The 17,405-nt window shown below is 32.7% G+C and overlaps 2 protein-coding genes across 2 annotated transcripts; both read left to right on the top strand.

Moving 5' to 3' along the window:
• The first annotated feature begins 6,775 nt into the window (after nt 1–6,775).
• On the top strand, nt 6,776–8,455 carry LOC148191856 (putative 12-oxophytodienoate reductase 11). Its single transcript, XM_088100375.1, has 5 exons — nt 6,776–6,935; nt 7,011–7,151; nt 7,225–7,355; nt 7,468–7,644; nt 7,719–8,455. The coding sequence occupies exons 1-5, from the start codon at nt 6,856–6,858 to the stop codon at nt 8,324–8,326; spliced, it is 1,137 nt and encodes a 378-aa protein (XP_087956501.1). The 5' UTR covers nt 6,776–6,855; the 3' UTR covers nt 8,327–8,455.
• A 4,852-nt stretch (nt 8,456–13,307) lies between these two features.
• On the top strand, nt 13,308–15,269 carry LOC148191857 (putative 12-oxophytodienoate reductase 11). The gene is made up of 5 exons (XM_088100751.1): nt 13,308–13,734; nt 13,814–13,954; nt 14,028–14,158; nt 14,271–14,447; nt 14,522–15,269. The coding sequence occupies exons 1-5, from the start codon at nt 13,655–13,657 to the stop codon at nt 15,127–15,129; spliced, it is 1,137 nt and encodes a 378-aa protein (XP_087956877.1). The 5' UTR covers nt 13,308–13,654; the 3' UTR covers nt 15,130–15,269.
• Nucleotides 15,270–17,405: the final 2,136 nt, after the last annotated feature.

Genomic DNA, 17,405 nt, shown 5'->3' on the forward strand with positions numbered 1-17,405 from the left:
ATTTATTTAATATTTTTTCTTTATTTTTATTTTTCTTTTAAATATAAAAATTTATCTTTTATAATCATTTTATTTTAATAATATGTGACAAATAAACATAAATGTGTGTTACTTGTGTTATTAGAAGAAATTTAGATTATTCTTGATATATCAAAGATTTTATCTATCATTCTTGTTATACCAAGAATTTCATCCACATCATAATTATCATATTTTATACTCCACTATTTTAAGAACCTATTCTCACTCACAAGTTGAGCTTAAAAGAAAATTTAAAAAATTGAATAACAATCAAACTTAAATATATGTAGGTATTTCTTTTTTAACATGTTATCCATCTTCTTCTTTACTTTTAGTGAATTCCTAATTTTCATATTAGACCTGACATTAACAAAAAAAATATCCTGCAAATATAAAAAAAATACATAGATTATTTTTATTTTATTTATTATTTTTATATTTTATTTAATTATTTTTAGAAAAAAAAATTATATTAATAAAATATAAATTTTATTTCATTGTTGTTAGTTATTTTAACATTTTAATTTGGTTTAAACCCTCCCTTGGTCCTCAAGTTTGTATGAAAATCTCATTTGGGTCCTCAAGTTTTTTTCTGTCTCAATTGGGTCATATTTTTTGTAAAAGTGAGCACATTGTACCATAACGGTTAAGTGGTGTGAGACGGCGTTAAATTGGTGTGAGCTGGTGCACAGAGAATGTGGTGATGTGTTTAGGGTTTCTTACGTGGACTGTTTTGTTTAAAAAAATAGTGCTGATGTGGCATAAGTACCCTTTATTCATATTAGGTATATCAGAATTAGGGATTTGAAATTGGAATTGGGGATTGCGGAGAAGGACGAGGACCATTGATGACCTTCCTTGGCTGTTCTTTAAAGAAATACAACTCCGCACCAGGCCTCATCTTAGTTAAACTTCAACCCAATAAACCAATGCGAAAAATGTGTGTCGAAATGTTTGATGAAAAATGGAAAAGCACGAAACTGGTTTACTGGGAAAGAATAGAAAGGTGGGTTTATATTTATATACAGAGAATGAGATTGGGAAGCCACAGTTCATGTTTGTCAATAGGAAATATAGATAATGTTTTATCCAATAGATAATGAGTTGTGTTTTTTGATTTGACTGTTGGTGTGCTTGAACCAAAATAAAATAATGTTGGAACTGTAATACGTTTGGCTTCCACGCTTGGTACCTCCATAGCCGCCCGCAGGTAGATGACGCAGAAGCACAACTTTTCACCTTTTTCAACTCAATCCCATTTTTCTTCTGCTACTAAAATTACATCGAACACGGATTGAGTCTTCAAATTTATTTGGTTTTCCCTTGCATATTATTTTACTCTGAGATCTCTGTTACTTTTCCATTCCTCTGGCTATGGATATACTCTAACTTCAGTTTGAATTTTACAAAATCAAACAATCCCATTTTGAAAAACATTAAAATAAGGTTTAAATGTTAGGGCTTCGTAGCCTACATGGATAAACACAACAAACAGTCAATTTTAGTGCACAATGCCACATCAGTAAATGAAAAAATCCAGCTCACATCAATTTAACGCCGTCTCACACAACTTAACGGTTATGGTATAATGTGCTTACTTTTACAAAAAATATGATCCAATTGAGACAGAAAAAAACTTAACTTGAGGACCCAAATGAGATTTCCATACAAACTTGAGGACCAAGGGAGGGTTTAAACCTTTTAATTTCAACTATTCATTTTGTTGCAGTATAATATAATTGCAAGTATTTAATTACTATTTGAGGTTATACATTTTGAATTGTTTATTATGTTATGATACAAGTTAAATATTTTATTATTTAATTGACTAAGATTCTTTGTTTAAACAATTAAGTGATAATATATATATATATATATATATATATATATATATATATTTTATTTTTTTTTCTCCGTCCTGCTCTCCATCTCCAAACATCACCCTGTTTTGGCCCATTTTCCTACGCATATGAATCACACATATAAAACTCAGTTCATATTTATAATCATCAAAAATACATATTTATAGTTACAAATGAAAATGCTTAAATCAAATATCTTCTAAAAAGCAATAAACTAGATATTATACAACGAGTCATACATGAATTACCTTTAATAAGATTTCTTTTTTCGTTATCTCTAATTTCTTTTTTTGTTGGTTAACAACTTCTCTCTTTCACAAAGTTTTTTAATCTGTTTTCACTGTTGTCATACTTAGATTAAGTAAATGATGATATATAAACGTACTTAGACAATATTTTATAACATTAATAAAGGGGATTTCCTATTAAGTAATTGCTTTTTTTAATATGAAGCCAGCCATAGTTCCTTCTTAACTTTTTTATTACATTTCTTTCTTTTTCAATCTATTATTCTATATGAAGTAAATCATATTTTAAAATGTGTACTCATATTATCAACAATCCCAGAATCCAAGCATGACAAGCCTCCAAGTATCATAAAAGAATAAAATATTAGATTGCTTTTTGAAATACAGGAAAACGTGTTTAAAATTCAGTTCCAATAAATATACTAATTCAAGTTAAAGTATTTTTCAATTTTTTTTTCTTTGAAGAGCAGCCTTTTGAGTCAAATGTATTCAATTGAACATGTAATGCTGGCCCCCTGTACAAAATATATCCTCGAATGTGTTTAATTAGACTTGAAAGTGGGCTCCAATTATATTATTATCATTTCCATTTTCATCATATGTGAACATGTGTTGTTTGAATACGGGATGTTGCACATGTGCTAAGTATTACTATGTGTCTCTCTTTTGTGTTGAATGAAGAAAAAAAGAAACGTGAAAGACGACAACGGATATAGGATATCCATAAAATACTTGAACATATCTCGAAATTTTTCGACGGATTCCGATATTCATTTAAGTGTTCTACGGATACCTCATACTCGTTTAAGAATATTGAATTCTGTATTCATACATGGAAACCAACTGTTTGGCACTACCACTGGACCACCTTTGATCATCACAATAGCACAGTTAGAAGGGAGAAAAAGCAAGAGAAATATGATTTCCGTGAGAGTACTTGGATGTGGGAATGCATTTATACAGTGAGGGAATGTTGGTGAGGGATTTACCTCTCGGTCTTTAACTTCAACTTTCTGGCGAGAGGGATTTACCTCTCCGTCTTTAACTTACACTTTCTGGCGAGAGGGATTTTACCTCTCGGCCGAGAGGAATTTACCTCTCGGTCTTTAACTTCATCTTTCTGGCGAGAGGGATTTACCTCTCGGTCTTTGACTTCAACTTTTTGGCGAGAGGGATTTACCTTTCGCTCTTCGGCATCAACTTTTTAGTTGACGAGAGGGATTTACCTCTAGGCCGAGATGGATTTACCTCTCGGTCTTTATCTTCAGCCTTCTGGTTGACGAGAGGGATTTACCTCTCGGGCAAGAGGGATTTACCTCTCAGTCTTTATCATCAGCTTTTTGGTGGACGAGAGGGATTTACCTCTCAGTCTTCAACATCATCGAGAGGGATTTACCTCTCGGTCTTTGAGCTAGGAGTTCTTCCTAGTGAACGGACTTTACCTTTCGGCTTTGTGACTTTGACCTAGGAGTTCTTCCTAGGGAACGAGCTTTACTATTCGGCTTTGCACTAGGAGTTCCTAGAGAACTTCCTAGTGAGAGGGCTTTACCTCTTGGCGTTGTGATTTGCAGGATCCTATCACCTGCACTGAAGAAATATAACAACTCGAATTTTACATGGTGAGAAAAATAGTAGCCTAACAAACCAATGCATTAATGTCAAAATAGGTTGTTATAAGGCTGGTCGGCCAAGCAAATAAGATTGTTCGGTCTTTTGTTGAATGTTTAACGGTCAACGACGAGGAATCCGTATTAAGATGTCTTGAATGAGCTGTGGGTGCTTTATGCTTTGTGACCGAACGGGAGAGAGAGAAAGACCAAGGTCTGCTCGAGCTATACCCTGAGGCCATGGAAGGCCGAGCAGTTGTGAGGTCGAATGACCGAATTTCTGATGGCCGAATGACCTAGTGCTTGAACACTCGAGACCGAATGGTAGAATGCCTGTGAGGCCGAATGACCGAATACCTGTAGGGCCGAATTGTCGAACGGTTGAATGTTGTACACTCGGCGCCAAATTTGGCTAAGTATTTGAGGCCATGAAAGGCCGAATATTCGAGCCCGAATGACCAAATACCTTTGAGGTACAATGGCCGAATGATTGTAAATTCATAGAAGCTTGTTGACGATGGTTTCTTCTACCAGGATCAATATGTAGGGGTGTGGTTGACATGATGACGTTGAGACTGCGTCCTTGTCTGGTTCCTTGTGGTTACAAGGAATGCCCCCCCAGTCCCACGGTAAGCGCCAAAATGTTTCGGTAGGAATTTTTTGGGACCGAGAGACGTACCTTTCTAACGTGTATTCCTTCCTTCTGAATGCTTGGACCGCATAAATCGCCTGCCTTCCTTTAGTCTGAGCCGCTCGCTCTTGTACGACCGCTCGGTCTTCAATGGAAGCCGCACGATTGCCTTCTTGATAAAGACATGAGGTACCTGCAAAAGACACTCCGACGCCCAAATTAGGCATGTAATAAAACGTAAGTGGAACCTATCTGACTTTTAGTCTTAGTCATGTATTTATAAGTGGAACCTAAGTGATTACACTAATCAAGTACAACATGAAAAGCAAGAAAGAGCAAAATTACAAAAACCAAACTTATGGACAGAGAGATTGCTAAACATTTTTAATTGTAACGTAATAACTTAAATTAAAAAATAAAGAAAAATGTTAGAATAAGAAATAAAGTATTTAATTTCTCCTTCCCATATACCTATGTTATAATATTTGATTATATTTACTTTTTGAACTTGAGTGGTGTTGTTCAATTTTATTTACGGTTATTTACTCTGATTAAAAACGTTAGTTTAGTTACTTATCTATTTTAAATTTTGAATAATAAAATCACACTGTCTTAAACTTTATCTATCATCTTGTATATTAGTTCTTAGGATGACTATTTTAAATTGAAATTATATTTATCAAATTGTATTTAGTATTTTTAATTTTATTTTGTTGGTAATCATTACCGAATATATAATATTTAAATATTTAAATACCGTAGTAATAACTGCAACAAATTACAGAATATTATTTAAAAGTATCGTTGACACTCTCCCTTCAATATAACTAGCAACGCATTTATAAGATTTTTCTGATCACGCAAGACAAGCACCCAGACACCCAGATTTAAAATCTTATTCAGAATTTCATCATATCAATCCTCCAGCGGTAGTAAGCATCTAGTTCAAAACCATAAATTTCAATCCTGACATAACACTTAATGTAACTATAACCACCCATAAGCTCTAGAGACAGTTGTTATTAGATGGAGGTTGTTATTGTTAATATGCACAAAAATATGATGATATTTTTTATTAATTAAAAATATTTGTAATTAATTAAAAATGTTTTTCATTGATTTAAAAATAACTTTGATTGATTAAAATATTTAAAATCTCTCCCACACTAAGTTATTTAAATAACTCTTGATTTTAAAATATCTTTGATTAAAAATATTTGTCATTAGTTCAAAAAAAAATTGATAGATTAAAATATTTAAAATCTATCATTTAAATAACTTTGATTAATTTTAAAATATCCATTGATTATAAATAATTTGGATTGATTTAAAAAATATAAATTAAAAATTCTCATTTTTTGTGAACTTATTATACAAAACAGTTTTGGCCCAAGGTATATATAGTTTACAAAAATCATTTTTGTCTTTCATTCTCTCTTCCACTCTCCTCATTTCTCACATTCTCCCTAATTTATACATTTTGTTCATGTTATTTTCTTTCCTACCTTTGGTTGTACAAATTAGATATCTATAATCATAAAAAATACATGATTAGATATTTATAATCATCAAAAATACATGTTTATACTAACTAGTGGATAAAGTACTTAATTCCTCCTTTTCCATATAGCCATGATTATAAAACTTGATTATATTTACTTTTACTTGAGTGGTATTGTTCAATTTTATTTACGGTTATTAAAATCGTTATTTTGAAGTTAATTATCCATATTAAAATTTGAATAATAAAATCACTTAAACTTTATTTATCGTTTCGTTTATTAGTTCTTACATAACTATTTTAAATTGAAATCATATTTCTCAAATTGTATTAGTATTTTTAATTTTATATTTTCAACCATCATTATCGAATATATAATATTTAAAATAAGACATAAACGAAAAACATGAATGAATGTAGACTGCTTTTTGGGGACAGATTTTCTAAAAGGGTTCTAATCAAACACCAATTGAATCATTATAGCAATACGAACAATTTAATCATTCTTTATTAAATTCATTAATAAATAAATAAATAGTCAAACTAATATTCTTTACCAAAATATATTGTAAACTTACACGTGCAGATACTCGTCATTAAATATTTATTAATTAAAAATAAAAAAATAAAACAGGAGCTATGTGAATTCGATTTCCCCAACAAAATTCAGTGTTATAGTGTGTGGGCCGCATTGGGCTTCTGCTTTATTGACTTTGTTTTCTCTTTCACACGTGCGAATTAATAAGCTCGATGTTGCTTTGGCTAACCACGTACGTGGGTTCTGGTTCGGGGTGATGTAAGAATGTATGCGAAAATGGAACCCAGGTCGTAGGGTCCAACAAAGCCGACTGCTTTTACGCAATGGCACACGTCAGCCTCGCTTCTCTGCAATCCTTCTCATTCTCTATATAAGTAAACCTCCGCCATTACTCCGCCACTACTCCTCCACTACCCTCCTCCACTTCAACCCTCACACCCTCCGCACATGGCTGCTCCCGCCACTTCCCACCAATCAAATCCTCTCATCACTCCCTACAAGATGGGAACTTTCAATCTCTCTCATAGGTATTTACTCTCTCAACCACCTTCTTCCATTTCATTTTCCGATCAACTCCTTTAGTTTTCTCTTCTTTGTTTCAGAGTTGTCTTGGCACCGCTGACCAGACAGAGGTCCTACAACAACGTTCCACAACCGCACGCCGTCCTTTATTATTCTCAGAGAGCCTCCAATGGAGGCCTTATCATTGCCGAAGCCACCGGAGTTTCCGACACCGCTCAAGGGTATTATTCTTATTCTCTCATTCTTCTCGTCTTCATCTTCATCTTCATTCCATAACACATCTCATTTGTAAAGGTATACCGACACGCCTGGCATATGGACGAAGGAGCAAGTGGAAGCATGGAAACCCATTGTCGATGCTGTTCATGCCAAAGGCGCTGTCTTCTTTTGTCAGATTTGGCACGTAGGAAGAGTTTCAAATTCAGGTCTTTTATCCTTCTCCTTCATACTCAATTCAAATCTAATTTCAAGTTCAATACTTTAGGGTTGTTGGATGATAGTTGACCAAGAACTCTCTGCATTCTGATTTGTGTACAGATTATCAGCCAAACGGACAAGCACCCGTATCATCTACGGACAAGCCACTCACACCGCAAATTCGAAGCAACGGCATTGATAAAGTGCATTTCACGCCACCACGGCGCCTGAGGACCGATGAAATTCCTCATATCGTGAACGATTTCAGACTTGCTGCAAGGAATGCCATCGAAGCTGGTAATTAATTTCCTTCACATTTCAAAACATTCTTTATGATTCTTTATGGTTCTTTATGGTTGAGGAAATTGTAGGTTTTGATGGGGTTGAGATCCACGGGGCACACGGCTACATATTGGAGCAATTTATGAAAGACCAGGTGAATGACAGAACAGATGAATACGGTGGATCCCTCGAGAACAGGTGTCGATTTCCTTTGGAGGTTGTCGAAGCTGTTGTCAACGAGATAGGGTCGGATAGAGTTGGAATTAGGCTATCACCTTTTGCAGAGTATGCAGAATGTGGGGACTCAAATCCCAAACAGCTGGGGCTTTACATGGTTAACGCCCTGAATAAGTATGGTATTCTGTACTGTCACATGGTGGAACCAAGAATGAAAACTTTTGCACAAAAAATCGAATGCCCCGACAGCCTGGTACCTATGAGAAAGGCCTTCAATGGTACTTTTATAGCTGCTGGAGGTTATGAACGGGAAGATGGGATGAAAGCCATTGCTGAAAACAGAGCTGATCTTGTTGCTTTTGGTCGTTGGTTCTTGGCTAATCCAGATTTGCCAAAGAGATTTGCTCTCGATGCTCCTCTCAATAAGTATAACAGGGAAACATTCTACACCAGTGATCCCGTTCTTGGCTACACTGACTACCCTTTTCTTGATGAGGACTCCAACGGTGTGGCATCCTAGTATTTGTACGACATAACATTATGTGATCCTTGTAGACAAATCAAATATCTGAAATAATGTCCTTTTGGTTGCTATTTGTAACGTTTCTTATTAATGCAGTAACTAAAATAAATTCTGTCTTTGTATTTACATGTTTTCGTATTTAATAATTGTAAGCGAACAAAATATATTAAACTGTACCAATCATAATATATGGCAAAAGAAGTGCAATCCGTACCTTAAAAATGCTAACAAACAAAGAAAAAGAAGTTCCATAGGAGAATTGAACTTTGATGCATTAAATGCTTTAAGTACGACGACGATAAATATTGCAACAAAATGTTGATCATGTTTTAAATGTTACATCATATCACACATAATATTATTTTTGACAATTCCCTTTTATGGTTTTTAAGGGTAGTCATGTCTCCATCCAGCAACATTTGCAACAATATGTACTTTGATGAGACCACCATTTGATATGTTACTTTGTGAAACATATTCAAACATTGAATATGAAAACCGTTGTTCCTTTATATATTGTCGAACATTCCCACATGAAAAATAATCAAATTTAATACTTAACAGGTATATATGATTATTCTGATGTTTTCTTTTTTAAATTTACCACATGCAAGATTTGTACATAGAGTATAAGTTGGTTGTGAAGTGGATATTTACCAAATTTTTATACACATTGAATAATATGAAAAAAGGAAAAAAAAAGTAAAAGCTACTATGAAAAAAAATTGTGAGTTTTTCTAAAATGATTATACTTGCTAAGTAACAATATTGGTAGATGTAAATCTTAAAATTGTCATTTATTATGTGTTTTTGTTTTAAAAAAATTTAGTGTACTTTCATTACAACATTTATTATGTAATTTTCACCTACGGTTATATAATATGTTTAATAAAATAATAATTGTTTTAACATTTAATTAAGAGTAATTTTCTTTTAACCTTGTTGCGAGTTTTTTTAATTATCCTGTATTTATTTAAATAATCAAAGAAAACCATGAAATTTGTATGTATGTCCATATGATTGAACATTATAAGTCGTTCACCAAGGTCAAATTCCTTTTTATCGAGTTCTTAAACTGACCTCCATCCGTCAACTTTCAAGATTAAGTTCCACCTAGGCCAAGCTCTATTCTTGGTCGAGCCATGATGAGAAATCCCTACAAGTTGTCCACCTTAGCTGATACAACAATGTTTAAGAAAAAGCTTGTGTAACACCTCAAATTTTGGGATGTCACGGATTTAAAAAAAACTTCTTAATACTTAACTCTTGTACCATTGCAAGATACTGTTTAATTAAAAACTTTCATTTATTATAACTTAATTTTGAAAACTTCATTAATCAAATGCAACTATAAAACATTCAAAAAATTCCATTACAAAACTATTAGCATTGAAATTAAAATCTTATAGTTCTCCCATATATCTCGTTGCTCGACTTCGCTCTAGCTACATCTATAACAACACCTACTCTCGTACAAGTACGATCATTGCAGGTGAAAACAACAACCACAACATGCAAGAGTGAGCTAACAGAATCGGGTCATATAAACATACTTAACTATTAAATATCAACTTAGAATAAGATTTTCGAAAAGTAAATATCATCATACACCTACATACATCTTCACATGACATCACATCAAATCATTTACACTCGTACTATCCGAATTCAAAGTCATTAGCATATAAACATACAATCATTTCGTCAAAGTAACCGATTCACACCCAAACTCACTCAGTCATTCACTAACTCGTCAAAGTAACTCATTCACTATATATTGAATCACCACCGGATCACTCACATATAACATAAGGTCGAGTGTCACCTCTCACCACTCTCTTAAAGAGTTTCACCGAGCCGTTACACTTTAGCATACTATTACACTACGACATTTCTCATCACTCTCTATACGACTTCACTGGCAAGTACATCACTTCCCACCACTCTCTTAGAGCTTTCCAAGGTAAATATATACTTCCCACCACCCTTTTGGGTTTCACCGGACAAGTATACACCCCACCACTCTATTCTCACAGAGCTTCACCAGATAAGTATCAATGCTCCTTCCACCACTCTTCTAGCAGCTTCACCGAACATCACCAACATAAACCCAATTTCAAAAAAATAAACAATATTATACTCACACCATCAAGCAACAAACCCTTATGTGATTGACACTATCGAAACAATAATATCAAACTAATGACAAGTCAACCAAAATAATCAAAAAGAAAATTATATACTATATACACCCCTTTTCCACCAACTAACACCAAATTCATTAAAATAAAATAAATTCAATATATCCAGCCATAAATGGACTCCACATTAATTTACAAAAAATAAAACAACTCAATTTCTCAAGTGCACCTAAGTAAACTATCCATCCTTTCTTTACTTTTATATTAATTAGAATCACATATATAAAACTAAGTTCATATTTATAATCATCAAAAATACATATTTATAGTTACAAGTATTAATGAAAAAACTTAAATGAAATATCTCCTAAAAAGCAATAAACTAAATACTATACAACCAGCCATAGATGAACCACATTGAATAAGATTTCTTTTTCTGTTATCTCTTTTTACTTTTTGTTTTTAATTTCTTTTTTGCTTATTAACGACTTCTCACACAAGGTTGTTTTTATTTGTTTTCACGAAATAAATGATGATATATAACCTACTTAGACAATATTTTATAAAATTAATAAAGGGGATTTCCTTTTTAAGTACTTTTTGGTGTCTACAATTTTTTCCAATTTCACCCATTAAGTAATTTCTTTTTTAAATATGAAGTCAACCATAGTTTCGTCTTAACTTTTTTATTACATTTCTTTCTTATTTCAATCTATTATTCTATATGAAGTAAATCATATTTTAAAACGCGTTCATACATAAAGAAAAGGTGTTTAAATTTCAGTTCCTTTTATTTACTAGAATTTAAATGTAGCTACTTTATGTTCGGTGGGACATTTTTATTAAAGGAATACTTTTATTGTTTTAATATCCCAACAGGTTGATGGAATTCGAGCAAATTATTCTGGTTTGTTGGTATTTTCAAGTGGACCATGAAATATTTGACTGCTATGGAAGAGTTGATCATGTTCATCGGGACTTCGGTCGTCGACTCCCATGTAATCAAGTCACCAACTTTCTTGATCTTCCGGCATTGGGCATGCATCAGTTCCCATACATGATCTTACGACTTTGTGAAAATCTGTTTGGTAAACAGTCGTCTGGACCTGGTCACTGCAACTTTCTTTGTGAGGAGGCATCCTTCTCTTGAAATTACGAGGCTATTTTGTCGAGTTCTTTAGAGAGAGTTGTCTCGCGCTCCTAGATATTCTCTACCTAGCCACTGTGTCAATTTCGAGTACAGATAGTCATTTGTTGAAGGTCGTTCGAACTCAGATAAACTTCTATAATCTTATGGGTTACTCTTGTTATTCAGAAGCTTTTAATTTAAAAATGTTTACTTTATGAGCAGATAAGAATTATAAAGAAAAAAAATTAATGTTTTAAAGAGCACTAAATTCCATTAAATATACTAATTCAAGTTAAAGTATTTGTATAGGTATGGATGGATTACCACCTTTAAAAAAAAGTGATAATAATTCTTTTTTCAAAAGAAAACACAGGACTCACAACACCGTATAAAGAAACTACGGTATTTATAAGGAAAATAAAATATTAATTTTCATAGTATATAAATAGGTTTTCCATCCAAAAATGGATTATAATTAATTCTGTATTATTTGTTTCTTATATAATAAGACTTGTAATCATTACTAGTAGTATTTATAAAACGAGAGAATTTTTTTCTTTAATATAAATTTTAAGGGAACTAAATAAAACGTATTCTACATTTTTTCTAAACGTCATTGATAATATATCACAGACATGGTTGGAAATGGCCAATTCGTCACTATTTTAAAAAACTTTATCATTTTAAAAAGAAATCAATTGAAATAATGTGTAATTTTAAAGACTACTTTGTTATTTAAAAAAAGAAACTAAAAAATCAATTGAACTGACTATGACAACTTCAAATACTAAAATGAATTTAGTAATTAAAACGGTGTTCCTATACTTCATGTGACTTGATTTTTTAATTTATTTATCTTTTAGTTATTTTAATCTTATTATCATTTAAACAAAATTCCGTCTCAAAATTTAATCTAACAATTAATATAAATATGCAGTTAAACTGTAATTAAAGTTAGGAAAAAAATATATATAAAAAACAAAAATTACAATGAATTAAAAGTATAATTAAATACAATAACAAGGGCTAGTTTAATTGAATTTGTTTCTCCTATAATAAGACTTGTGGTAGTTTGCCACACAGCCCAGCCCAAATACTATTGGGCAAGCTTATTCTGGATTTTTCAAGAAAATAGAAAGTCCATCTCTTTTTTCTTCTCTCAGTCCCTCTATTGCTTCATATGTGCATTACACTAATCAGGTAGAAATAAGAAGTAAAACAGCAAGAAAGAGGAAAAATACAACAACCAAACTTATGCACAGAAGATGAAATTGCTAATTTTTTTAATTGTAACGTAATAGCTTAAATTAAAAAATAATGTAAAATGTTAAAATAAAAAATAAAGTATTTAATTTCTCTTCCCACGTTATTTATCTATTTTAAATTTTGAATAATAAAATCACATTGTCTTAAACTTTATCTATCTATATTAGTTCTTACCATAACTATTCTAAATTGAAATCATAATATATAATATTTAAATATTTAAATACTGTGGTGTCAACTGCAACAAGACATCAACAGAAAAGATGAATCAATGTAGCCGGCTTTCTGGGAAGACAGATTTTCTAAAAGGCTTATAATCAAACATCATTATAGCAACACGAACAATTTAATCATTCTTTATTGAATTCATTAATAAATAAATAGTCAAATTAATATTCTTTACAAAAGATATTGTAAACTTACGTGCATATACTCGTTATTAAATATTTATTAATTAAAAAACGAAAAACAAAAAAGGAGCAATGTGAATTCGATTTCCCCAACAAAATTCACAGTGTTATAGCGTTTGGGCCGCTTTGGGCTACTGCTTTTTTGACTTTGTTTTTCTTGCACACGTGCGAATTATTAGACTTGATGTTGCTTTGGCTAACCAGTTGCTCGTGGGTTCTGGTTCGGGGTCAAACAAAGCCGACTCCTTTTACGCAATGGCACACGTCAGCGTCGCTTCTCTGCGATTCTTCTCACTCTCTATATAACTAAACCTCCGCCACCGTCCTCCTCCACTTCGCTTCCAAAACCACTCAAATTCAACCCTCACACCCACCGCACATGGCTGCTCCCGCCACTTCCCACCAATCAAATCCTCTCATCACTCCCTACAAGATGGGAACTTTCAATCTCTCTCATAGGTATTTACTCTCTCAACCACCTTCTCCCGCTTCATTTTCCGATCAACTCCTTTAATTTTCTCTTCTTCTTTTTTTTCAGAGTTGTCTTGGCACCGCTGACCAGACAGAGGTCCTACAACAACGTTCCACAACCGCACGCCGTCCTTTATTATTCTCAGAGAGCCTCCAATGGAGGCCTTATCATTGCCGAAGCCACCGGAGTTTCCGACACCGCTCAAGGGTATTATTCTTATTCTCTCATTCTTCTCGTCTTCATCTTCATCTTCATTCCATAACACATCTCATTTGTAAAGGTATCCCGACACGCCTGGAATATGGACGAAGGAGCAAGTGGAAGCATGGAAACCCATCGTCGATGCTGTTCATGCCAAAGGCGCTGTCTTCTTTTGTCAGATTTGGCACGTAGGAAGAGTTTCAAATTCAGGTCTTTTATCCTTCTCCTTCATACTCAATTCAATTCTAATTTCTAGTTCAATACTTTAGGGTTGTTGGATGATAGTTGACCAAGAACTCTCTGCATTCTGATTTGTGTACAGATTATCAGCCAAACGGACAAGCACCCGTATCATCTACGGACAAGCCACTCACACCGCAAATTCGAAGCAACGGCATTGATAAAGTGCATTTCACGCCACCACGGCGCCTGATGACCGATGAAATTCCTCATATCGTGAACGATTTCAGACTTGCTGCAAGGAATGCCATCGAAGCTGGTAATTAATTTCCTTCACATTTCAAAACATTCTTTATGATTCTTTATGGTTCTTTATGGTTGAGGAAATTGTAGGTTTTGATGGGGTTGAGATCCACGGGGCACACGGCTACATATTGGAGCAATTTATGAAAGACCAGGTGAATGACAGAACAGATGAATACGGTGGATCCCTCGAGAACAGGTGTCGATTTCCTTTGGAGGTTGTCGAAGCTGTTGTCAACGAGATAGGGTCGGATAGAGTTGGAATTAGGCTATCACCTTTTGCAGAGTATGCAGAATGTGTGGACTCAAATCCCAAACAGCTGGGGCTTTACATGGTTAACGCCTTGAATAAGTATGGTATTCTGTACTGTCACATGGTGGAACCAAGAATGAAAACTGCTGTACAGAAAATCGAATGCCCCGACAGCCTGGTACCTATGAGAAAGGCCTTCAATGGTACTTTTATAGCTGCTGGAGGTTATGAACGGGAAGATGGGATGAAAGCCATTGCTGAAAACAGAGCTGATCTTGTTGCTTTTGGTCGTTGGTTCTTGGCTAATCCAGATTTGCCAAAGAGATTTGCTCTCGATGCTCCTCTCAATAAGTATAACAGAGAAACATTCTACACCAGTGATCCCGTTCTTGGCTACACTGACTACCCTTTTCTTGATGAGGACTCCAACGGTGTAGCATCCTAGTATTTGTACGACATAACATTATGTGATCCTTGTAGAAAAAAAAAATATAAATTCTGTAACTGAAATAATGTCCTTTCAGTTGCTATTTGTAGCATTTCTTATTAATGCAGTAACTAAAAGAAATTCTGTCTTCGTATTTACATGTTTTCGTATTTAATAATTGTAAGCAAACAAAATATATTAAACTGTACCAATCATAATTTAAACTCAATTACGCTTGGAAAGATACCAAAACACAATATATGGCAAAAGAAGTGCACCTTAAAAATGCTAACAAACAAAGAAAAAGAAGTTCCATAAGAGAATTGAACTTTGATGCTCTAAATGCTTTAAGTGCAACGACGTTAAATATTGCAACAAAATGTTGTTCATGTTTTAAATGTTACATCATATCACACATAATATTATTTTTGGCAATTCCCTTTTATCATTCTTAAGGGTAGTTTGAAGTTATAGCTATAATTAATTAGTTCCGTGATTTTCAAGTTATAACTATAATTAATTATTTGCGTGATCCAATGCTGCATTTAAGAGTTTACCACCACCGGTGGAGACATTAATGAACATATACATATATATATATATATATATATATATATATATATATATATATATATATATATATATATAGAGTGAAAATTATAATAAATTTTGAAAATGGAGAATAGAATACTGAATATGTATTTATACTAAAAATGTGAAAATATAAAGTATTACAATTATTGTGGTGTGGGGACAAGTTGAGTGGTGTGAGCATAACGTGTAAGAGAGTGGTATCCAATGCGACACTCTGTAGGCTGCTACCATGCCACGTCAACTCTCTTCCAACCACTCACTACTCTCTCTTTCTTTTCTAATTTATTATTACATAATTTTAAATTATAATAAAGATTGATGAATATAACTACTAAATAAGTATTCTTTCATCACTAAAATCAAATATAAGGAAAAAAGTTTGCTGGAATTTAATATAGATAAATTTTATTTAATGTTATTATTTCAAAAATGATTCTATTTCATTTCGATTTAAATATCTGAGCGTGTATTATTGTACTATATCATCATCTTTAACCCAAAAGATGGTGACTTTGAGAATGGCTTTGTAACCCAATGTATGGTAAGGTTCGAAAAGAAAAAAAAAATAAAAGAGGCCAATGGGTCTGGATTCCTTTCAAAGCACATAGATAAAGCAAAAAAGAATCAAAATCTACCAAAAAGAGAGAAAGACACAAGAAAGTGATAAATTTAAATATTATATTTAGATCTGAATAAATTAGAATATGTGTATAGTTAAGAAATTATATGAAAGGGGAAAATTGATTTTAATTAATTTTCAAGGGCTACATACGTGTAAGGGTAATTTTTTTTTCTGATACGAGACAATGATTTAAAAAATAATAAAGGCGCAATGTAGTAGTCCTACTATAACAATTTAAATTCATAAATCACATCTAATAAAACACTAAAGCTCATAGTTTAAACACAAACACATAAAACAAATCAAAGTCTAACGTCATTATCATCATCAAAATGGACCCTAAAATGTGAAAAGTATTTTAATAAACAGAAAATATACCAGAAAAGTAAAAAATGGTAATTGATTGAAAAATAAAGGGTTAAATATGTTTTTAGTCCCTAAACTATTGGCCGTTTCTGGTTTTCGTCCCTCTTTCAAAGTAAGGTACAATTTGGTCCTCATTCTTTTCGAAACGTTCGTTTTAGTCCTCGAAAACTAAACACTGTTTAAAAATTTGGTCCTCATTTAGCAACAAATGAAGACTAAAACCAAAATTTCGAAGACTAAAACGAACGCGTTTCGAAAAGAATGAGGACCGAATTGTACCTTACTTTGAAAGAGGGACGAAAATCAGAAATGCCAATAGTTTAGGGACTAAAAACATATTTAACCCAAAAATAAATAAAAGTATATACTCATATGTAATGACATTGCTTGACTCGTTTTTTATTTGTGTTGTAATGATTAATATTTTAATATATTTAAAATAAATACATCGATTTGTGTGAATGGAATATTCAATGTTATCATATATATTAATGATTGTGTATGTGATTTATAGAAAAATTAAACTATTCTTTATAACTTTTGGAAAAAATATTATTTAATTAAAAAATCAGTTATAAGCAAAGTGTTTTCGACATACAAAAAATGTAGACATTTTCAGTGGTCCCTACATATTTCTTTGCCATTTTAGGAGCACAAAACACAAAAATGCAAACTCAATTCCGACCAGTTTCTGGGGCAGGTTCATTTCTAC

This window comes from Vigna umbellata, chromosome 10 (assembly GCF_029865625.1).
Source record: "Vigna umbellata cultivar VRB3 chromosome 10, Vumbellata_1.0, whole genome shotgun sequence".
Lineage (NCBI taxonomy): Eukaryota > Viridiplantae > Streptophyta > Magnoliopsida > Fabales > Fabaceae > Vigna > Vigna umbellata.

Bases quoted from the DNA above. Each gene is read 5' to 3' on its own strand.
- LOC148191857 (XM_088100751.1), top strand. From the start codon at position 13,655: ATGGCTGCTCCCGCCACTTCCCACCAATCAAATCCTCTCATCACTCCC. The intron at 14,159-14,270 runs GTCTTTTATCCT...ATTTGTGTACAG, and splicing joins AGGAAGAGTTTCAAATTCAG to ATTATCAGCCAAACGGACAA. The intron at 14,448-14,521 runs GTAATTAATTTC...AGGAAATTGTAG, and splicing joins AAGGAATGCCATCGAAGCTG to GTTTTGATGGGGTTGAGATC.
- LOC148191856 (XM_088100375.1), top strand. From the start codon at position 6,856: ATGGCTGCTCCCGCCACTTCCCACCAATCAAATCCTCTCATCACTCCC. The intron at 6,936-7,010 runs GTATTTACTCTC...TCTTTGTTTCAG, and splicing joins ACTTTCAATCTCTCTCATAG to AGTTGTCTTGGCACCGCTGA. The intron at 7,356-7,467 runs GTCTTTTATCCT...ATTTGTGTACAG, and splicing joins AGGAAGAGTTTCAAATTCAG to ATTATCAGCCAAACGGACAA.